The sequence below is a fragment of the Perna viridis genome, chromosome 1 (genome assembly GCF_037379345.1).
Source record: "Perna viridis isolate PV_CMFRI_1.1 ecotype Kerala chromosome 1, ASM3737934v1, whole genome shotgun sequence".
Lineage (NCBI taxonomy): Eukaryota > Metazoa > Mollusca > Bivalvia > Mytilida > Mytilidae > Perna > Perna viridis.
The window spans coordinates 20634486-20659286 of NC_142445.1; the positions used below are offsets into that span (position 1 = coordinate 20634486).

Here is a 24801-nt window from a genome sequence, read left to right on the forward strand (position 1 = left end):
GCAAAATGAGTTTAAAGTTGCAAATTTTCACATATTTAAACTATTAATTGTACTTAAATTGTATAACACGGAATCGTTTCCGGGCAATTTGTCTAGTTTCCGGATTGTTTTATGAAAGACACATGTAAAGTATCTCGTCTGCCTTACGTTTTGAAGAAAATATTTAAGGTTTTGAGATTTATGTTTGTACATACGAAAATCATACATATTTTTTGTTGTTGCATTTGTCTTCATATGATTGGACTTCAAATAAAACGATAAAGATTTAACCATGAAGCAGGGATTAAAAAAAAAACAAAAAATGCGACTCGGGGGTTCATGATAAGGCTGGATTTTGGTAATAAATTTGACAATACATAAACTGTGAACTTTGAATGGAAGCATGTGCAAACATGTACATGCATGTTGTCATACTTTTTTTTATACCTTATGATGTTTAGCTGTGCACCAGGCTGATGCTTGTAATGCAATATACCCTAGAGTGGCAGATCCACACTGTGGGATATGTGCTAGGATATTATTTACCGATTTTTGTCATTTTTTCACATGAAAATGACAAATTTTCCATTCCAATAAAAGAAGGGGAGTACCAATCCCATGCACCCTCTCTAGATCGGCCGCTGCTCTCAACGAATTATAATGAACGAGTTGATAAAAACAAGCCAGATTCCTTGTAAAAATTCTAACGCAAACAAGAAAAAAGAAGTTAAGACGCAATAAAAAGTTCTAAGATTTTTTTACCTCTCAAAAAGACTACAGTTTAAGTAGCCATATAGATAGACACAATGGTTTACAAAATAGTTGTTATAGAATATTAGTTCGTAGGAAACATCATTGTCCAGTCCAGTGGCAGTTCAAGAATATTAAAAGAAGAGAGGCTGTGATCAAGACGTTTGAAAACAGGGGATGCAATCTATCGTTTGCTATATTTACTGTCTATAAATTGTTATAAACTTACTTTTTTTGCCGTGTAAACGTACATGTACAGATGTACAGAGCGGTTGTAGTAAGTGGTTTAATTTGCGCATTGAATTGTGCGTTACTTCTGTTGTCATATTTAGACATGGTAGAAAAGTTGTTTTGAACATTTACAATGTCATAGTTTCAATTTGCGGACAACTAATCGTGTTTGCCTACTCCACGCAAAGAATGAATAAATGAGTCACTTTATGGTTCACTCTAATTCTGATTCGTTATAATCTAAATACCAATAAGATTTAAACTGAATATGGGATCACAGCTGTAAAAGCATATTAGCTACCCTAGGGTTACTATCTTGTCCCTTCCTTTCACCCAGTGGAAGAGGGAGGAGGATCAGGACCGTAGCCTTCGCCTAACGAAGATGCTGTAAAATTTAGGAATCGGAAATAAGCCCTTCATAACTTTTCATCGGTCTATATGATAGTAAAGGCCGATTTTATTTGAAATAATCCATTTCCAAAAAATCTTTGTTACGTTCTCTTTTTCACCGTCATATACTAGATTACTTCTAAGCAATGCCCGACTATTCTTCCTTCGTTTAAACCGGAATGACATATGATACATATGAATGATGTAAGAACAGATCGACAGGCGCTTATGGAAAACAGAGAATATGCGTTCAAATTAATATCCTACCAATGAACCTGGTCCAAACCCCCATTTTATTTTATCAAGCCTTGCTTACTAATTAATTCGTTAAATTCATATATGTTTTTCTGATGACTATTTTTGTATTTTTGGTGCTTTGTCTTGACTGTGAATATCCTGTTCTTCATTCCAATTTCCTCAAAACGAACATTGTTGAGCGCTCAATTATTGAATGACAGAAAACTTTTATTTATCTGCTTAAACCGCACTTAAAATATTGATCAAGTAAAAAAATAAGTTACTTTGGATAGTATTCATGCTTTTCTGTACCAACTGTTTGGAAACAGAACAGGTTGTCCGGAAAATGATTTCGTATGTTACAATTTTAGTATAACTAGTTGTTAACATAGTGAAAATTTGCAGCTTCAAACACATTTTGTAAAGCTCATGTAGCAGATCGAATCGAGAACGTTATGTTTTTTTTTTAAATGTTATTCAGTAAAGAATTATCAGATATACATTGTATTATTAAACGGTGTCTTATTAACTCTTAATTATTGAAAATGCATTTTTAGGGGCAATTTTGTTCTGTAATTAAATAGTCAACTTTTATCGAAAAAAGTTCTTTGAAATTCTATACATGTGGCCTTTACATGTTACTTGTTTCCTTATATCTACAATAAATGATTTCACTTAATTACTTATCAAAGTGTACTGGGGTCAATTGATCTTTGACCCCTCCTGTAATTAATGCAAAATAGCAGAAAACTTTACCGTTTTTCACTTTGATAAGTACGATATTCAAAAACTACATTGATTTATCTTTCCATTGACATTATATAGCCGTATACCCTCTAGGCCCATTAAACTCGAAACCTTAAGCACTTTTTGATACCTGTCTGCAGCACTATAATGTGTTGTCGACTGGAGAGACACACAAAGCCTTAAAAAAACTGTGACCTTGACAACCAGAAAGGTTATAAAATGAAATTTGTATCCGTAGTGTTTGATGAACATCAACGATATTGAAAAAAAACTAACAAAATTTCCAATTTATGTTACCTTGCAAAACGATGTCTGATACATAGTTTTTTACATTCTTTCCACTTTTATTTTGTTATGTAAAAATTTACTGCTTCTTCTTCTTCCTATACTTTTTAAGTAAAGTTTTACTGCCACATTTTTGTTTACATTTTTATACAGTGTCAAGCATATACGATATTTTAGCTTTATACAATGTACACGAGACACGCTTTTACGTTAATTTGCAGTAAGTTGATCACTGATATGCCGATCATTAAAATACTGCTTTTGTTGTACACCTCACCACTTTTCTACAATTTGGATAACCTTTTACCTTTATCAGCTATCATTCTTTTGTATAACATGAAGGCAAAACTGATACACAAATATAAATCGTGACTAAGATCTGCCTGATTAAATTTCAGACAAGATTTGTTCATTTAAAAGGGTCATTAACATGCATTATCATTTGTTAGCTTATTTTGTGTTGTTAATGTAATCTACATACTGGAACACGTAATCAATGTATTATACATATATTTAATTATTTTGTACGGTTATTTATATGCATTACACAACTATGTAAACCATGCATAAATAGGAATTTTTTGTTTTGCATGATATCAATATATCGTCACTTAATTTTATGAAAACAAATTTAACAATGACACCGTAGTATAAAAATGGTGAATTATAAGATTTTGTAAAAAAAAATATCAACTCAAATCAATAGAAATGCTATTTCAAAGGTATTGCATAAAAAAACTCCAGATTCATGCATATTCAACATATTTATATGGCTCAATCTTTAATTTCTATTTTTTAATTTTTAATTGTATTTACCACCCCCCCCCACGTGCAGGTCCGTGTGTCAAAAGAATAGGCCTGCAGCAGCACTAAGCTTATCGTAAGAGACTACTAAATTGTGCTCAGAAACCTAGCCGGGGACTAGGCGGTCTGCCCAAAGAGCAACTGGGATGCGTGTCCCAGGTGGTGGAATGGGGGTACCCCTGGCATGTTACATACTGGAGTTGTCAGGCTATAATACGGAAAACCTGACCGCAAACCATAGTGGTGCACCGTGTTGGGAAAGATGTCACGTTTCTTGCACGTTAAAGAACCCTTCTGTGGTATTCGATAGGAGTAGAAACCTTTGCGCTCCGCCACAGGATGCTAAAGTGCCCAACCCATCCCTCCCGTTTTCTAGTGGCAATCTAAATTTGTTAACCCTATTGCCTTTGTGTCCCATCCCCTTTTCATTTTATCATCATCATCATCATCATCATTTAATGTTCATTTTATCATCCATTTTATGTTCGTCGCCTGAATATGGCTGAAATATTGCTGCTTGGGCGTTAAACCCCAACAATCAATCAATCAATCAATCAATTTTATTTTTCAAGGGATTGGATTTCATAAAAAAAAAAGAATTAAGTTATCATTTGATAATTATTTTTCTAATTGTTAATGTTCGACTTTATAATTATGAGGTAAAAACCTTACTATAAATTAAAAAAAAAATCGATAACACAACTGTTGTTTTCTACCCAAGAACTACATAACCTTATATTCATTATTACCTGTTCCCCTTTGTGGCAATATGTTAATGCTTTGAAAAGCAAAATTTTGTAATTTTTCTGGTGCCGTCAAACATGTTTATTTTATTTTATTCTATTTTTCATTTTATTTCATTTTTTATTTAATTTAATTTAATTTAATTTAATTTTATTTTATATTTTATTTTATTTTATTTTTTATTTTATTTTCTTTAGTTTTGATGTGGTCTAGTTGTGTGTCTGTTGTACATCTTGATGCAATAGTACATAAGACTATGACGGGTCATAGATTTCTTTTCCTCGTTTGTCTTCCCCGGACTTGACATTTTTTATGAGCAACTCGGCGAGTGTTTCTAGAAAAACAGAGGACGCTTACCCTACTGGTGCACCTGGTCCATGATCCCAGTTTTTAGTGGAATCCGGTTGCTCATTTGCTTTTGTTATTTTGTATGTATGATTTGAGTTACTTTATGTTCTTTGTTATGTTTGTCTGTTTTTCATGTCTGGTCTTTGTCCCTGGATTACATTCTTTTTATTATTGCTATAACCTTGGTTCCCTTAATTACTTTATCAAATAATAAAAGCACGTAAGAACCAGAATGTATTATGTATACTAAGGGCTTACAAACATCCTCCAAGAGAATTAATGTAAAGTTAGTTTAAGTACACGTTTTGTATACAAGAGTCTGTTGGAACAATATTCTAAGATGGATCAGTACGTGTTTTGTATACAACAATACGTTGGAACAAATGGATTTCATCTATCTTTCCGAAAATGAACCATGGATTAAGTGCGCCTCCTCTATTTAAAGAAATTTCAACTCTCATTGAAATACTACAAATTAATAGAGGACGGTAATCAATTGATTATATTATCTTAAAACATTGAGTTCTGACAGTAAGTGAACCTGTCATTCCGATATCTTCATTAGTTTTCTAACTTTAAGGAAAGCAAAAAGAAACAAACACACACAAACGTTTTTGTTCTATTTAACTCACATTTTGAAGTTATGTCGAATTATATTATCTTATATTATAAAAGAAAATAAATTGCTTTACCCTTTCGTCTCAGCAGACGTGACATTTATGAGCAACTCGGCGGATGTTTCTTAAAAAAAATTAGGACGCTTACCCTCGATGAGTCAGGTCTATACACAAAGATTTAGATCGGGTTGCTCATTTACTTTTGTTTCTTCGTTCCTGTTATTTTAGTTGTTTTTTTTATTTGCGTGTCTTTTCCCTTGTCTAGTTTTGATCATTGGAATATATTTTACGGATTTCCACACGAATACTGGTTACATCGATCCCTCTTAACACTTTTGAATAAGATTATTTGGATAATTACGAATAATGTCAATTGTGTATAGAAGATGTTCTTTTGTTAGATGAAATATTAGTTGTCTCATAACTTAAACTTATATCTGTTGAAGGTCCTTTTGCATAGCTATTTAGTAAATATTGAATAACTGTCAATATGTTATGTGTAGAACTTCATAATTAGTCATTATGTTTAGCTATTTGAATTAAAAAGCAACTATGTAGTTTAATAGTTTGGATGAAGTTCTAAAACTTAAACTTAAATTCCACCTAAATTACACCTGTAAAATGGGCTAAACAGTTATTTTTGTCTTATTTGAACGTCAATAAAATCAAAAAATCTACAGCACAAATAGTTGAAAAGGACACAAAAGGCACGTTACGTTTATAAATATGAAATTTGTAAAACTCGTTCTTATAAACATTTCTTCTGTGAATAGACTACTACCATTTCTTTATGTTTTTATAATCATATTTTTAATCTAAGATGCAGCACTGACTGAGTAGAAATTAAATGCTTTTGTTGTAAGACAAGAGATATTGTAAACTTTTAGGAAACTAATCAGGCTTCAATAAATAAGAAAGAAAAAGAAAGACATATGATGAATTCATGCAAACCTATTCAATGAAAAATATAATCATGATAAAACCAATGTCTAGATATTTTTATACATCATTAGTCATTCATGTGTACACAGGCGGTGGTGGGAATGCAGTATTTTGATTTTGAGTTGGTGGATATGCAGTTCCTTGAGGTGGGAAGGCTCCTCCTTGACCAGGAAATGCACCACCAGGAGCTGGATATGCGCCTCCTGGGGCTGGGTATGTATTATATGTGTTCATATAGGGTGGTGGTTGACCTGAAATATAACAACAGAAGTCTGGTTGATACCTGTCAAATATGTTTCAGTAAAAGCATCCGTAACTGTCGAAGATTGAATAAATGTAATACTTTTCATATATGGTCGTAGGAAAATATTAGAATAATGTTGTAAGAAATATTCCTAGTGGTTCGAATATCATACCATCCCTCCTATTGCTGATTGATTTTAATGTTGGTTGGTCAGGTTGTTTTTATCTTGATCATCCACATGTAGAATTGTCTCGTTTTCCGGGAGGTTGATTTTGACATTGTCTACGACAATTTTTTTTTGAAAGTTTCAAATGTTTAAGCTAATTATGGATTCTAAATTAAAACATGCCTTACTTTGTTGTTGTTGTTGTTGTTGCTGAATCACCGTTGCAGCACCGCCGGAGGAAACAGTAGTGACACGGGTATTAGGACGGTTCTTTACATGACATATGATCAAAACTATTACCACTATAGCAATAGTTCCAACAATTGCACCTGCAATCGCACCACCAATAGTAGCCCTGTAAATAAGACTTTGACGGATAAACTGAGGCACACAATGCGAAATAGAACAGAAATACATAAACTAGAATATAAACATTATTAACATTATGGTGAATTTGGTTTTATCTCAGACGTTTCACGTTCATCACCATGATGATCATTGCTGTCTAGACCATAAATGCCACAGTAGCAGGTTTGTATCAATAATCTTTCTTTTCTTTTGACAACTTTATTTTCTTTGGTTAAAATTGATTCTTATTTTCTTCTTTTTCTTTTTGTATGCTGTTTATAAGTTTTATTCGCATTTTTCCTTGATGGCATTTTAAACATATTTTCGATTTATTCCATTCTTACATGTTCAACGAAGCAGCTGCAGCTATTTTATAGGGCTGCATAATAAAAATGTTGTAGCTATATCAGCTGAGGTTTAGCATCGATATGAAAAGCTCGAATGAAAACGCAAATAAAACTAAAAGTAACTGGACAATCATGACTCAAAACCAAAAGGCAACGAATGAGATGAACCGCTTGGTTTCTTTATCTTTCTCTCTGTATTGAGCGTTTCATTTCAAAACAGTATTCTACCATCTAAATTAAACATACAACATACCCAGAGCTGTAATACGAGTAGTACGAGTAGTAGTAGTAGTAGTAGTAACAAGAGTAGGAGCTGTAGTAGTAATATCCATAGTATGACCTGTAGCAGGTATATGCGAATACACTGTCAGCTAAAGGTTACAAGAGAAATTTTAGGACATATGAAAGTAAGTTATCTCACTTAAAAGTTCATAACTGCAAACCTGGCTAATAGATACAAATATATTCAATTAAGATAAACCACACATCCACTGTATTTATCTTGAACACGAATCGTGCTGCTCAAACCAACAATGAAGCTTGTATATGCTAACGTTCCCTTAAAGTTAATCATAATTGTGCGATTTTGGTGTGTCCTGTGTTTCTTTTCAGTTATCTCTTTCAGGGAATCATTAGTTGAAGTAATGTTTTGTTATATGCTCACTTGCTCTTTCTTCGAAATCTGTTTAAATATTATTTTTTTTACAATGAAAAAAATAAAAGCAAGAGGAGTTTAATTAATATAGTTGTTCGATTCTTACATCATACTTATTTTAAAAAATGATTATTTAGGTATGATGATATTATTTTCATCGTGATTTTTCTTTACAAATGTCATTTAATTAGAACTTCCTGGTCCTACATTTCATTCAATTAATACAAATAATAGGTTTATTTTTTGGTTAGAGATAAAATACAGTCAGTCATTTCGTAGATCTGTTATTTTATGCCTTTATAGTCATTTTTAATTAAATATTTCCCTAAATTTACTAAAAAAGATAACATATCACCATAGGTCCACCCATGCAAATAACACTCGTTAGAAGTAGACAAGTTAAGAAAATATGTAATGTGTTGTTAACGACGAGTATGAGGCTTTGCCTACCGTCCTGTATAAAACATAATTCAATGTATTTTGGGGTACAGATTTCATATAATTCACTTGCCACAAACTTATGGATTACCCGTAAATGGATTGTTAACAATTCTCTGAAAAAGGGGGTCTTGCGAAATTTTTAAAACCAGTTGTCTTATCTACAATAATTATGCAAATATGGACCTAATTAATAAAGGTTGAACTGCAATAAAGGAACCACAGCAAACTATATATGTTTCCACGTTAGAAAACTATTAGCACTCGCAATTAGGAAGTATATTTTAGTGTACATGTATACAGGAATACTGATGAAAATTACAAAACCATCCTAATTCAAAGAATTTATCAAAAAATTTATAATAAGAAACTCACCAAAAACTAAATTTAGGAGCACATATGCGAACAAACTTAAACATACGTCCATTGTGTTCTTAAATGAATTCAAAACTACACCTCTTATTGGTTATTTTAAATCATAATTTTAAATTATATTTTATCTTTATTTGATTTAAAAGACTATTTCTATAGTATAGGTTGAAAACGTCTGTCTTCTCATAGCAACACCATAAATATATAATACTATAAGGCCCGATCTATGATGTTTGTGGCTAGAAGTGAACAAGGAATACGATAAAGTGAACACTTATTCATGAGCTTGGCGCACGTTAAAGAACCCTGCTGTGGTATTCGATAGGAGTAGGAACAACTGCGCTCCGCTGCAGGAGGCTAAATTGCCCGACCTTACCCATCCCTCCCTTTGTCTAGTGGCAATCGAAATTTGTCGACCCTACTGTCCTTGTGTCCCATCCCATTTTTCATTTCATCATCATTTCATGTTCATTTTATCATCCATTTCATGTTCATCGTCTGAATATAGCTGAAATATTGCTGCTCGGACGTTAAACCCCAACAATCAATCAATCATTACATGAGCTTGGTCTTTATATGGTATTAATTTTTACCGAGCGTTTAGCAATGTACAATATATAAATATGATAGAAAGTCAACCAGTGTGTAAATAAGTATAAATTCCGCGTTTAAAGGAGACATAACACAAAAAAATATTTTATCAGTTTTTGATTTATTTGATTTATTACACCTAATATGTATCATAAAAGCGCCCCTTGTAGTCACTTACGTCGTTTGATTGAAGATAAATTGATTCAAAACTGACGATGAATTTGATTCGCCATGTGTTCACGTGACCGTGGTACGTCATTGGTTCTCAGTTCATAGATCGAGTGGTTGAAATGCGTACGGGGCTTCTGCACTTTTTATGTGATTCTTACAAATGAGATTGAAAATGTCGAAAGTTTTGGTTTGTCAGCGAATATATACTTACAGTTGTATCAATTTAAACAACTTCGAGAAGAAAATGATAAACAATGACAGAAATATTTAATTAATATTATTTGTGTGAAGCCTAGACTCCACAGAGAGACGACACCACTTCTTTTCGAAGATTACATAGAAATATTTCAGTATGTTCTGTCATGTTCGATTGAACTTTATATATAAAGTAAATCAAATTCACATTCTACGATTTAAACTTTTCTCGATCTTCAATTAAAATATGACTTCTTTTTACGGAACGTTACTCCTGACAAGTGTACCAGTACCCCGCAAGTACAGCTATAGGATAATACAAACATTTTTCTTTTTTTATTGTTTTTTTTATAATTCTAATTGAGAACCCATAAAGGTTTCCTGATGAAGCTTCCTCGTGTTCCAAATCAATTTTGCTAAAATTAAATATTTTAACTAATCTATAAAAAAATATTGTTCGTACCAGAAAAGATCCCTAGGGTCGCCTATTATATATTGGGTATTGTGTCAAAGTCTTACACCCGCGTCGACACTTGTGTCACGAGGCGCTGAACCATGTAAAAGATAAAAACCGCCGCCCACGTTTTCTCTTGGCCATATTTAAGTCTACCGGGCTTGTTAATTGATATAATCCATCGGCAAAGAAAGAACAACACACAGAGTGTCACTATTTTATTTGCACCCTTCGTAAAAGTCCTAAAACGTGTGCAAAGTAGTTGTGTTTTCGCCACGCGGGGACGTATGCCTAACGAAAATGAAAAGTTGACAGAAAACGAGAAGAACTTTAGTCTTCTTACTTTCTAAACACGATTATCAGACCCATACACAGAACATTGGATCACTCTGCATTATATATACAAGCTATTTTTGAAGATTTATTAATTTTTTCGGGCACGTGTATACATTTTCAATGCATCAAAATTGAAATTGAGAACTAATGACTTAGTACTTCCATATATGGTAAGTGTTTGTTACTTCCGATTTTCATTTATGCATATCAATCAGGTCATCGAAATAAAACAAATAAATCATTCTAACTTTATTTAGCGCTAACCTGATGAGAAAACGTTTGTGATACTCGTATCTAAACATACTCTAGTTTTATAAATATAAATGTTTAAAAATGAAATTTTTGTGCCATGTCTCCTTTAAACATGAAATATTTCCATTCTAATATGACAAAAAGACTACTTCTGAATCGCGTAGGGGTAGATATATCGGGTAATAAATGGACTGACGACTGCAGAACATAACATCAGAAATAAGAATTTCAGCTATTTTAAAATGCATCAATTTTATTCATTTCCTACTTCGGGGCAACTCTCGGCGATACAAAATTACTGATTCCAGTTATATGATGCTCTAAGACTTAAACTCTACAGCTTTTTAAGGATCTAATCCTACTTCTCTTTTTTCTGCTGACCTCTCTCATTTCAACGTTTTTATACCAAAAATATGCATTTTTAGATTTGTTAGATGCAATTTCACGACATACTGTTGTTTAGTTGAGTGATTGCAGAATTTATAAATGTATGAATAAAGCTTAATACATATACATATACATATAAATAAAAATAGTGAAACATACATGCCCTATATATATTTCGACCAAAATAAAAACTTGCATCTATAAAATAAAAAAAATGATTTTCTCTTAATTGTTTCCAATATTAAAGAAATTTGCTGAGTGTGTATGCTTGTACACGAGTGGTATTTTCATCCATTGTATGTCGTAAATAAGACCCCTTGCTAATTTTACATGTATGAGAGAAAACAATTTTAAACTGTAGTATTTTACTATTAAGGCAAAAAGAATTATTATGTTATAAATGCTTGTTTATTCCGACATCAAGGATCAGGGCCCTTAAGGCCTTATTCTGTCTACTGAAATAATCGGTAAAGAAATTATTATAAATTCGGGAGTAAAACTAGCACGTGAAGTAGAAATATTAATTAAAGAGCTTTTATCTCTACTTTATGCCAAAGAACGATAACTTTTTATCATATAAAGTGTGAAATAATCTTTGATTAGGGGTCGAATTTGACATTGCATTTGCTTTAAACTAGCATGCATGTACGCGAATGCATTTACTTAATATTTTATATAAAGTAATAATTAACAGTTCAAGACTGCTTTCTCTAGCCGTAAAAAATATGCCGTACATATACATTTACTATGTGCACATATCAAAGATGCCTTTACCTGTATTCGTTATTCGAGAGTTAATAAAAGTAAAATATTTATTTAATTTTTACGTCTTTTTGTGTGTATAAAATCCAGTTACTTAAGTTTCTATATAATGTAAATTTTCTAATATTTCTTTCGTATTTAGTGTACACCTTCCAACACAAACTATGGACACTCAAAATACCGGTATCTATTTAAAAAATGTTGGCTGATGAATTACTTTAAAGCAACGCTCAATTGTAGCATGGATGTAAAAAATTTCCTCGTGTAAGTGTCTGTGCTTTATGGCCTACATGTATTTTAGTATTTGTTATGACAGGTATCATTACATATTTGTGCCGAGCGGTCCTGTCGTACTAGCTGTTGTCGGCAGTTCAGTATTTTCGTGTAAATTTTAGCGTCTATAGCCACAGGAGGCTAAATTGCCCGACCCTGCCCACCTCTCTCCGTTTCCAGTGGCAAACAAAATTTGTCGACCCCATTGTCCTTGTGTCCCACCCCTTTTTCATTTCATCATTTCATGTTCATTTTATCATCAATTTCATGTTCATTGTCTGAATATAGCTGAAATATTGCTGTTCGGACGTTAAACCCCAACAAACAAACAAACAAACGAAGTTGTTGTCTTCTATTTCTGTCAGCTGCATCCTGTGTTACGTTTGTATTCAATCCATGTCTTTCCAAAATTTTGTTATCCGCCTCTTTAAAATCTTGAAAAAAAAGAACAAAAGCAGACGCCTCCTGGTTGTATTCGTTATAGGTTGTCAGGTTATATAAGCAAGGTTTAGTGGTATGAATATCCACATAAATTTAAGACATGTCTAGCTTTCATGCATTTTAGCGGTGATACCATTTGCAAAGATGTTCGAAAACTCTCTCTAAAAAAAAACCTCTTTTTTTTAAAAATACTGTTATAATGGTTGTAATTGATCTGAAATAAAACAAAAGAAACCTTGTTGATACCAACAAGGAATTGTTTTATAAAAACTGTAGTCGGTGTTTGGTTTAATTAGTATATTTTTATATTAAATAGTAAAAATGCCAGCTATTTCAATTGCTTACTGATTAAAATGTTGGTTGGACATCTTTTTAAATGGTACATTTTGCAGATCCAGCTATGTAGCGATGTTTGTGTTGATTCTTTTGGAATCCATACAAAGATAATAGGAAATGTGGGTTTTCTTTACAAATCTATGAATATTGGTTTGGGCAAATTGTATGTGCACTTTTTATTTCACTGTTCAGTTGACTTGTTTTTTATTTCGTAAAAGTATAGGCAGTAAATTCATATTCATTATTTTACCAGGAAGTTCATTCAGGTGCAATAGTTCTGAAGGAGGTCAATGTACCTATCAAAGATTTCAAAACTTATTAAAGTTAATGAAAGTTGGTACGTTCGATTCAAAATACATTTAGCATACAACGCTACATTTGAAAGTAAAAATCTCCATGCTAAAAGATAACCGATTAACACATTTTTCTCTCTTATTACATATTCTTTAATCAGGTTTATTAAATCGTACCTTTCCTTTTACAAATCTATCTTAACTTGAACCACTCGTTATACTTTTATATTCACCTTTGAATTTGTTTATTTAAGAAAAAATGTCATATCATATGCAAAAGTATGTTCTAACTGGAGAAAAAAAATTAACATATGTAAATACAGTTATTGCAGGGATATAAATTAGTTATCTTCACAAAATGTACAATTTTATTATCAGATGATAGTGTAAAATAACTATTGATACATAAAACTTACCAATATGTTTTTGTTTAAGAGAAGTGTTATGAATTGAAGACATCGACAAAATTGTAATTTTGGTTAAAATATTACCAGTTGGTAAATGTTTGACACACACTCTTATGGTTTTGTTATTTTCCTTCAAACTTTCCACAAAAACATTGATTTACTATTGTGTACAAAACAACATACAAAAACAAACAACAAGAAAAAAATATGGAGAGTTTTTGCATTTGATTTTCAAATTTTCCGAACTCAGAACATTCAGAAAAGGACATAATATATATTTGTAAGACTAAATTTCGTTTAGTAAGTCAAACGGTTTCGCCGAAAACGACAAAAATGCACTTTGTAACTCTTATCAGTCCTTGATATAAATTGATCTTTCATCTTGCAAAAGTAATCAAGGGAAATTTATACATCTATATCGGTATATCTGTATATATAACATACAGATATGTCTGAATACCTTCAGAATGATACCAAATTCAGCCGTGTCGTACGTGTTTCGGTTTATCAAATTTTCAAAATTTACCCAATTGTTCCCGTACTAGTAGGACTTTAGTAAGACATTGTAACCTAATATGTAAAATGAAAACGATTAAAATATACATCGGCTTTCTTATTGGGATTATCTTTCCAGAGAAGTATTGAAAATGTCTGAATTAATACACATTTGAATAGAACTTAACAAATGATGCATAAACTAAAAAAACATCAAGTCTTGATAATTTTAAATCGAATAAACAAAAATTACCTAACACTTAGTCGTATTTCGTCTCCGCTATCTGTGGTAAAAACCATATAATTACGTTATGATATTTATTATTTACACTATGGCTATGGAATGAATGACATTTGTTATCTTTCAAAACACAATAACCTTCAAAACAAATTCGATAACAAAGACACGAAGTGCTTCTAAAATATGTTATTCTTAACTTGTCAAAGAGTAATCAAGGGAACCAAGGTTATAGCGGTAATCAATAGAATGTAATCCATGGACAAAGACCAGACATGGAAAACAGACATACACAACAAAGAATATAAAGTAACTAAAATCATACATACAAAGTAACAAAAGTAAATGAGCAACTCGGACTCCACTAAAAACTGGGAGCATGGACCAGGTGCACCGGTAGGGTAAGCGTCCTCTGCTTTTCTAGAAACACCCGCCGAGTTGCTCATAAAAAGTCAAGTCCGGGGTAGACAAACGAGGAAAGGAAAACTTTGACCTGTTGAATAAATCAGTTTTCATGGTGCTGATGGATACACCATAACGATTCACGAGTTCGTGATGACGACCATAAAACTTCTGTAGTGATGACTTCAATCTTGTAGCAACATAACCCTGTTCCAGAAGCTTATTTGTTAGATTTCTAGTGCGATACAAAAAGTCTGCGTAGTTTCGGCAAGCCCTGGCATAACGTATGAGTTGTGATATGAACACTCCATACGCAGGAGCCGAAGGGATGTTTGCCACAGATGAAAGTAAGTTATCTCACTTAAAAGTTCATAACAGTAAACCTGGCTAATAGATACAAATATATTCAATTAAGATAAACCACACATCCACTGTATTTATCTTGAACACGAATCGTGCTGCTCAAACCAACAATGAAGCTTGTATATGCTAACGTTCCCTTAAAGTTAATCATAATTGTGCGATTTTGGTGTGTCCTGTGTTTCTTTTCAATTATCTCTTTCAGGGAATCATTAGTTGAAGTAATGTTTTGTTATATGCTCACTTGCTCTTTCTTTGAAATCTGTTTAAATATTATTTTTTTTACAATGAAAAAAATAAAAGCATGAGGAGTTTAATTAATATAGTTGTTCGATTCTTACATCATATTTATTTTTAAAAATGATTATTTAGGTATGATGATATTACTTTCATCGTGATTTTTCTTTACAAATGTCATTTAATTAAAACTTCCTGGTCCTACATTTCATTCAATTAATACAAATCATAGGTTTATTTTTTGGTTAGAGATAAAATACAGTCAGTCATTCCGTAGATCTGTTATTTTATGCCTTTATAGTCATTTTTAATTAAATATTTCCCTAAATTTACTAAAAAAAGACAACATATCAACATAGGTCCACCCATGCAAATAACACTCGTTAGAAGTAGACAGGTTAAGGAAATATGTAATATGTTGTTAACGACGAGTATGAGGCTTTGCCTACCGTCCTGTATAAAACATAATTCAATGTATTTTGGGATACAAATTTCATATAATTCACTTGCCACAAACTTATGGATTACCCGTAAATGGATTGTTAACAATTCTCTGAAAAAGGGGGTCTTGCGAAATTTTTAAAACCAGTTGTCTTATCTACAATAATTATGCAAATATGGACCTAATTAATAAAGGTTGAACTGCAATAAAGGAACCACAGCAAAATATATATGTTTCCACTTTAGAAAACTATTAGCACTCGCAATTAGGAAGTATATTTTAGTGTACATGTATACAGGAATACTGATGAAAATTACAAAACCATCCTAATTCAAAGAATTTATCAAAAAAATTATAATAAGAAACTCACCAAAAACTAAATTTAGGAGCACATATGCGAACAAACTTAAACATACGTCCATTGTGTTCTTAAATGAATTCAAAACTACACCTCTTATTGGTTATTTTAAATCATAATTTTAAATTTCGTCTTATCTTTATTTGATTTAAAAGACTATTTCTATAGTATAGGTTGAAAACGTCTGTCTTCTCATAGCAACACCATAAATATTCAATACTATAAGGCCCGATCTGTGATGTTTGAGGCTAGAAGTGAACAAGGAATACGATAAAGTGAACACTTATTCTTATGTTAGTAATATGTAATATTAGTTTATTCCTAGCTTTTGTAAAATATTAAAAATGAATTCATGGGGGTATTATTTTACATGAGCTTGGCGCACGTTAAAGAACCCTGCTGTGGTATTCGATAGGAGTAGGAACCACTGCGCTCCGCTGCAGGAGGCTAAATTGCCCGACCTTACCCATCCCTCCCTTTTTCTAGTGGCAATCAAAATTTGTCGACCCTACTGTCCTTGTGTCCCATCCCATTTTTCATTTCATCATCATTTCATGTTCATTTTATCATCCATTTCATGTTCATCGTCTGAATATAGCTGAAATATTGCTGCTCGGACGTTAAACCCCAACAATCAATCAATCATTACATGAGCTTGGTCTTTATATGGTATTAATTTTTACCGAGCGTTTAGCAATGTACAATATATAAATATGATAGAAAGTCAACCAGTGTGTAAATAAGTATAAATTCCGCGTTTAAAGGAGACATAACACAAAAAAATATTTTATCAGTTTTTGATTTATTTGATTTATTACACCTAACATACTGTTGTTTAGTTGAGTGATTGCAGAATTTATAAATGTATGAATAAAGCTTAATACATATACATATACATATAAATAAAAATAGTGAAACATACATGCCCTATATATATTTCGACCAAAATAAAAACTTGCATCTATAAAATAAAAAAAAATGATTTTCTCTTAATTGTTTCCAATATTAAGAGAAATTTGCTGAGTGTGTATGCTTGTACACGAGTGGTATTTTCATCCATTGTATGTCGTAAATAAGACCCCTTGCTAATTTTACATGTATGAGAGAAAACAATTTTAAACTGTAGTATTTTACTATTAAGGCAAAAAGAATTATTATGTTATAAATGCTTGTTTATTCCGACATCAAGGATCAGGGCCCTTAAGGCCTTATTCTGTCTACTGAAATAATCGGTAAAGAAATTATTATAAATTCGGGAGTAAAACTAGCACGTGAAGTAGAAATATTTATTAAAGAGCTTTTATCTCTACTTTATGCCAAAGAACGATAACTTTTTATCATATAAAGTGTGAAATAATCTTTGATTAGGGGTCGAATTTGACATTGCATTTGCTTTAAACTAGCATGCATGTACGCGAATGCATTTACTTAATATTTTATATAAAGTAATAATTAACAGTTCAAGACTGCTTTCTCTAGCCGTAAGAAAAATATGCCGTACATATACATTTACTATGTGCACATATCAAAGATGCCTTTACCTGTATTCGTTATTCGAGAGTTAATAAAAGTAAAATATTTATTTAATTTTTACGTCTTTTTGTGTATATAAAATCCAGTTACTTAAGTTTCTATATAATGTAAATTTTCTAATATTTCTTTCGTATTTAGTGTACACCTTCCAACACAAACTATGGACACTCAAAATACCGGTATCTATTTAAAAAATGTTGGCTGATGAATTACTTTGAAGCAACGCTCAATTGTAGCATGGATGTAAAAAATCTCCTCGTGTAAGTGTCTGTGCTTCATGGCCTACATGTATTTTAGTATTTGTTATGACAGGTATCATTACATATTTGTGCCGAGCGGTCCTGTCGTACTAGCTGTTGTCGGCAGTTCAGTATTTTCGTGTAAATTTTAGCGTCTATAGCCACAGGAGGCTAAATTGCCCGACCCTGCCCACCTCTCTCCGTTTCCAGTGGCAAACAAAATTTGTCGACCCCATTGTCCTTGTGTCCCACCCCTTTTTCATTTCATCATTTCATGTTCATTTTATCATCAATTTCATGTTCATTGTCTGAATATAGCTGAAATATTGCTGTTCGGACGTTAAACCCCAACAAACAAACAAACAAACAAACGAAGTTGTTGTCTTCTATTTCTGTCAGCTGCATCCTGTATTACGTTTGTATTCAATCCATGTCTTTCCAAAATTTTGTTATCCGCCTCTTTAAAATCTTGAAATAAAAGAACAAAAGCAGACGCCTCCTGGTTGCATTCGTTATAGATTGTCAGGTTATATAAGCAAGGTTTAGTGGTATGAATATCCACATAAATTTAAGACATGTCTAGCTTTCATGCATTTTAGCGGTGATACCATTTGCAAAGATGTTCGGAAACTCTCTCTAATCTCTAATCTCTTTCATCTTGCAAAAGTAATCAAGGGAAATTTATACATCTATATCGGTATATCTGTATATATCACATACAGATATGTCTGAATACCTTCAGAATGATACCAAATTCAGCCGTGTCGTACGTGTTTCGGTTTATCAAATTTTCAAAATTTACCCAATTGTTCCCGTACTAGTAGGACTTTAGTAAGACATTGTAACCTAATATGTAAAATGAAAACGATTAAAATATACATCGGCTTTCTTATTGGGATTATCTTCCCAGAGAAGTATTGAAAATGTCTGAATTAATACACATTTGAATAGAACTTAACAAATGATGCATAAACTAAAAAAACGATCAAGTCATGATAATTTTAAATCGAATAAACAAAAAGTACCTAACACTTAGTCGTATTTCGTCTCCACTATCTGTGGTAAAAACCATATAATTACGTTATGATATTTATTATTTACACTATGGCTATGGAATGAATGGCATTTGTTACCTTTCAACACAAAACAACCTTCAAAACAAATTCGATAACAAAGACACGAAGTGCTTCTAAAATATGTTATTCTTAACTTGTCAAAGAGTAATCAAGGGAACCAAGGTTATAGCGGTAATCAAAAGAATGTAATCCATGGACAAAGACCAGACATGGAAAACAGACATACACAACAAAGAATATAAAGTAACTAAAATCATACATACAAAGTAACAAAAGTAAATGAGCAACTCGGACTCCACTAAAAACTGGGAGCATGGACCAGGTGCACCGGTAGGGTAAGCGTCCTCTGCTTTTCTAGAAACACCCGCCGAGTTGCTCATAAAAAGTCAAGTCCGGGGTAGACAAACGAGGAAAGGAAAACTTTGACCTGTTGAATAAATCAGTTTTCATGGTGCTAATGGATACACCATAACGATTCACGAGTTCATGATGACGACCATAAAACTTCTGTAGTGATGACTTCAATCTTGTAGCAACATAACCCTGTTCCAGAAGCTTATTTGTTAGAGTTCTAGTGCGATACAAAAAGTCTGCGTAGTTTCGGCAAGCCTTGGCATAACGTATGAGTTGTGATATGAACACTCCATACGCAGGAGCCGAAGGGATGTTTGCCACAGATGAAAGTAAGTTATCTCACTTAAAAGTTCATAACAGTAAACCTGGCTAATAGATACAAATATATTCAATTAAGATAAACCACACATCCACTGTATTTATCTTGAACACGAATCGTGCTGCTCAAACCAACAATGAAGCTTGTATATGCTAACGTTCCCTTAAAGTTAATCATAATTGTGCGATTTTGGTGTGTCCTGTGTTTCTTTTCAATTATCTCTTTCAGGGAATCATTAGTTGAAGTAATGTTTTGTTATATGCTCACTTGCTCTTTCTTTAAAATCTGTTTAAATATTATTTTTTTTACAATAAAAAAAATAAAAGCATGAGGAGTTTAATTAATATAGTTGTTCGATTCTTACATCATATTTATTTTTTAAAAATGATTATTTAGGTATGATGATATTACTTTCATCGTGATTTTTCTTTACAAATGTCATTTAATTAAAACTTCCTGGTCCTACATTTCATTCAATTAATACAAATCATAGGTTTATTTTTTGGTTAGAGATAAAATACAGTCAGTCATTCCGTAGATCTGTTATTTTATGCCTTTATAGTCATTTTTAATTAAATATTTCCCTAAATTTACTAAAAAAGGACAACATATCAACATAGGTCCACCCATGCAAATAACACTCGTTAGAAGTAGACAGGTTAAGGAAATATGTAATATGTTGTTAACGACGAGTATGAGGCTTTGCCTACCGTCCTGTATAAAACATAATTCAATGTATTTTGGGATACAAATTTCATATAATTCACTTGCCACAAACTTATGGATTACCCGTAAATGGATTGTTAACAATTCTCTGAAAAAGGGGGTCTTGCGAAATTTTTAAAACCAGTTGTCTTATCTACAGTAATTATGCAAATATGGACCTAATTAATAAAGGTTGAACTGCAATAAAGGAACCACAGCAAAATATATATGTTTCCACGTTAGAAAACTATTAGCACTCGCAATTAGAAAGTATATTTTAGTGTACATGTATACAGGAATGTCCGGGGTAGACAAACGAGGAAAGGAAAACTATGACCCGTTGAATAAATCAGTTTTCATGGTGCTGATGGATACAACATAACGATCCACGAGTTCATGATGACGACCATAAAACTTCTGTAGTGATGACTTCAATCTTGTAGCAACATAACCCTGTTCCAGAAGCTTATTTGTTAGATTTCTAGTGCGATACAAAAAGTCTGCGTAGTTTCGGCAAGCCCTGGCATAACGTATGAGTTGTGATATGAACACTCCATACGCAGGAGCCGAAGGGATGTTGCCACAGATGAAAGGAAAGTTGACAATTCTGAATAAAAAGTCATCACGTTTGTCGTAAAGTTTGGTCAATAGTTTTCCTTTACCATCGATTTCTAAGTGTAGGTCAAGATATGAGGCTGACTTCACAGTGTCTGTAGTATCTTTTATCTCAAGTTCTTTTGGGTAGATGCGATATATCAAATCCCCGAAATTAGGATTGTTTAAAGATAACACGTCATCTATATAGCGGAAACTGAGATTGAAGGATCTAGCTAAATGATATTCTTTCTTTCGTATCAGATCAGCTATGAAGTCAGCCTCATCAGTGTGAAGGAGAGGTCAGCACATAGAGGAGCACAATTTGTTCCCATTGGAATGCTGACCGTTTGTTGAAAAACGCGTCCACCACACTGGACAAATATGCTGTCGATAAAAAATTCCAGCATTTTGTAAACATCTTCTTCTGTATATTTGGAAGATGATTTGGAATTATTTCTTACAAAGTATGAGGAATCTCTACCAAGAACTACATATTTGTATCTAGGTGTACAATCCTTTTTGGAAAAAATAACGATATAATGTTTTTTAAGTCGGGATTTTAACTGAGTATGTGGAATAGAAGTATACAGTGTTGAGAATCATAGGTTTCAATGCTATTATATTCTGATAATAGTCTTGAACTGATTGTCTCCAAGAGATCTTTCGAATTTTTCAGGATCTACATTGAATTGATACCACTACGGAATTCAAACGGGTTGTGGTAGGAGTGAAAACGCTCTTTGACAGCTTTGAGTATAGAAGTTAAAAGTTCTGAAAGAGCATGGTGGTACATTTTGCACATATTTTTCATGTGTAGTAGACAATGTGTTTGCTACATTGGGGTCTTTGAAAACTGATGTAGCATAGGGGCATTTATGGACTACTTAAAACTTTCATTCGTTTCAAAATTAAAGACCTCACGGCCTTTAATCACTCTGACAGAGAATCAATGTCTTCTTGTTCTCTTTTGGTCCATTTTTTTTTAAAGTATTTGATTTCATATTGATAAGAAAAAGATTATCATTTGACATTTACTTTTCTTTTTGTTTAAGTTCGGTTTATTAAATATGAGGTAAAGACCTTAATAATTATTTATTTTTTTTAAATTGATAACATTGGTTTTCCATCATCCAAGACCTACATTACATTTTTTCATTATTGTCTGATACTCTTTATGACAATATGATTATGTTTTGAAAAGCAAACTCTCAATGTAAAATATTTTTTAATCTTTTTATTTGATTTGCTGCGGCACAATTGTACTTCTGTTGTTTTATGCATGTTTTGCTTGTATGAAGATGATACATTAATACATAAGACTATAATTAAATAATCAAAAGTAGGTCAGAACCGGAATGTATTATGTATACTTAGGGCTTACTAACATTTTCTAAAATGATTAATGAAATGCTAGTTTGTATACAACAGTTTGTTGGAACAATGTTCTCAGATGGATTAGTACATGTTTTGTATACAACAATATGTTGGAACAAATGGATTTCATCTATGTTTCCGAAAATGAATCATGGATTAAATGGGCGTTCTAAATTTAAAAGAATTTCAACTCTTATTGAAATAGTAAAAATTACGGTAATCAATTATCATATCAGCTTAGATGAATTGAGTTCTGACAGGAAGTGAACCTGTCATTCCGATATCTTCATTAGTTTTCTAACTTTAACAAAAGCAAAAAGTAATAAACACACACACGAATGTTTTCCCCTATTTAACTCACGTTTTGAAGTTATGTCATATTATATAATGTTATATTATTAAGAAAATAAATCAATCCTAGTTGATGTAAGACTGTTTTATTACTTTTTTGACAATGAAAAATGAGGCAGCAGAAGTTTATTTAATAAAGTAGTTCGATTCTTACATCATATCGATTTTTAAAAGTGAAAGTGATTATTTACGTGTAATGAAATAATTTCATTCGTGATGTTTCTTTTCAAGTGTCATTTACTTTCAAATTCCTTGTCTTGTCCGTTATTTCATTAATTTAATACAAATCATAGATTTATTTTTCGTTTAAAGTTTTGTTACTTTATGCTTTTATAGTCATTTATAAATGATTTTTTTCTCAAAATTTAACAGCATATCACCATAGACATCCATACAAAGAACACTCGTTAGAACTAATTAAAAAAAATATGTAATATACTAGTATTGTTAACAACGAATATGAAGCATTGCCTACCCTCGTGTATTAAACATTTTGACATTAAACTTTGTGATAAAACTTTCATATAACTCACTTGCCACATACTTATGGGTTACCCCTAAATGGTTTTTCTTAAAAAGGGGGAAATTTTTAAAACCAGTTTTCTGACTGTCCTCATTATCTACAGAGCAAATATGCAACAACGGACCTATTTGCTAAAGTAAAACTGGAATAAAGAAACTATTTAAAATATATCTAACATCATTAGAAAGTTATTAGCATTCGCATTTAGGGTGTATTTTTTACGGACACATACAGGAATACTAAACAAGATTTCAAAAACAAATTATCAACGTAAGAAATTTTATAATAACTTATAAACTCACCAAAAACTAGACTTAGGAGAACATATGTTAATGAACTTAAAGATACGTCCATTGTTTAAATAATATTCTTGATGTACGTCGTATCATTCATTGTTAAATATAAAAAAGATTATTCTAAGATTAAAGGTTTAAAATATCAGTCTTCCCATAGCAACACAATAAATATTTAGTACTTCAACGCCCGTTCTACGATAAAGACAACAATCATTCTTCTGTTAGTAATATGTGTTATTTGTTCATACCTATCTTTTGGAAAATATTAAAAATTAACACATTAGGGTATCATGTTGAACTTTTATTTTGTAAAATATTTATATATTTATATTGTAATATTTTATACCGAGCATTAGCGACGTATACTATACGAATACAAAGGCCAACCCGTGCGTAAATGAATACAAACACCTCGTTTTAACATTAACTATTTCCATTCTAATTTGACAAAAAAGACTACTTCTGAATCTGAATCGCCAAGGGATAGAAATATTGGGTAGAATATCGTTTGACGTTTGCATGATAATAATACCTGAATTAAGAAATTCAAAGACTTAAAATGCATCAATTTTATTTGTTCACTACTTCGGGACATCTATCGGCAATACAAATTTACCCATTCTACAGTTATATCTTGCTTTCAGACCCTCTGCATTTTGAGGGTTATTTCCACTTCTCTTTTTCTGCTGACCCTTCATTTCAAGTGAACATGGATGATTTTCCAGACATTGACTTTTTGGAGTAGTTTATCGAGTATGTTTTTGCAAACTCCGGAGCATTGGTCTCTTTCGTGCCGGCGCTACTTTTGCCATTGGTGGAGGAACGTCAACGGTACCGAACTGGAGCTGCTTTGCAGTTTGACATTTTTGTAGTCATAGCAGATAGGTTGTCCTGCTGTGGATCGTAGATTTTTTTTCCAAGTATTCCGACAGAATATTCCACGACCACTTATAGACATTCAGTAAAATCAAAAGGTTAACACCTAAATCTGCGTAGTCTAATTTATTAGGCAATTTCTCTAAATCATTGTAGGATTTTCGTTTTTACAAATTTGGATCCGTTTTCAACTACATCATATTTTCTTTGCAGAACATACCAAATACATTAGTTAAAATAACATTTTTACACCACAAACATACATTTTCAGATGCAATTTCACGACATACCATTATTTAGTTGAGTGATTGCAGAATTTATAAATGCATTAATAAAACTGAATGCATATACTTGTAAATTAAAATATCTAAAAATTCATTGGCGATATGAATTCTATCAAAAAAAAATTGCATCGAAAAAATAACGAAATTTGTTTTACTTCGATCTATTCTTAATTGATTCCAGTATTTAGAGAAAGTTGCTA

At 32.0% G+C, this 24801-nt stretch overlaps 1 protein-coding gene across 2 annotated transcripts; it reads right to left on the bottom strand.

Moving 5' to 3' along the window:
- Window positions 1-6053: 6053 nt before the first annotated feature.
- LOC148627705 (uncharacterized) lies at window positions 6054-23560 on the bottom strand. 2 transcript variants are annotated; one of them, XM_088577179.1, is made up of 4 exons: window positions 23448-23560; window positions 7433-7550; window positions 6673-6839; window positions 6054-6325 (listed from the first exon to the last, which is right to left on the bottom strand). In XM_088577179.1, the coding sequence occupies exons 1-4, from the start codon at window positions 23497-23499 to the stop codon at window positions 6150-6152; spliced, it is 513 nt and encodes a 170-aa protein (XP_088433305.1). In that variant the 5' UTR covers window positions 23500-23560; the 3' UTR covers window positions 6054-6149. The 2 variants fall into 2 exon arrangements, with proteins under 2 accessions (XP_088433305.1, XP_088433294.1); XM_088577168.1 differs by lacking the exon at window positions 23448-23560 and adding an exon at window positions 8648-8798.
- Window positions 23561-24801: the final 1241 nt, after the last annotated feature.

Excerpts from the sequence above, each read along its gene's own strand:
- LOC148627705 (XM_088577179.1), bottom strand. The coding sequence starts at position 23,499 with ATGGACGTATCTTTAAGTTCATTAACATATGTTCTCCTAAGTCTAGTT. Across the intron at positions 7,551-23,447 it reads TCTCCTAAGTCTAGTTTTTG|CTGACAGTGTATTCGCATAT; the intron begins GTGAGTTTATAA and ends TGTAACCTTTAG. Across the intron at positions 6,326-6,672 it reads ACAACAACAACAACAACAAA|GTCAACCACCACCCTATATG; the intron begins GTAAGGCATGTT and ends GTTATATTTCAG.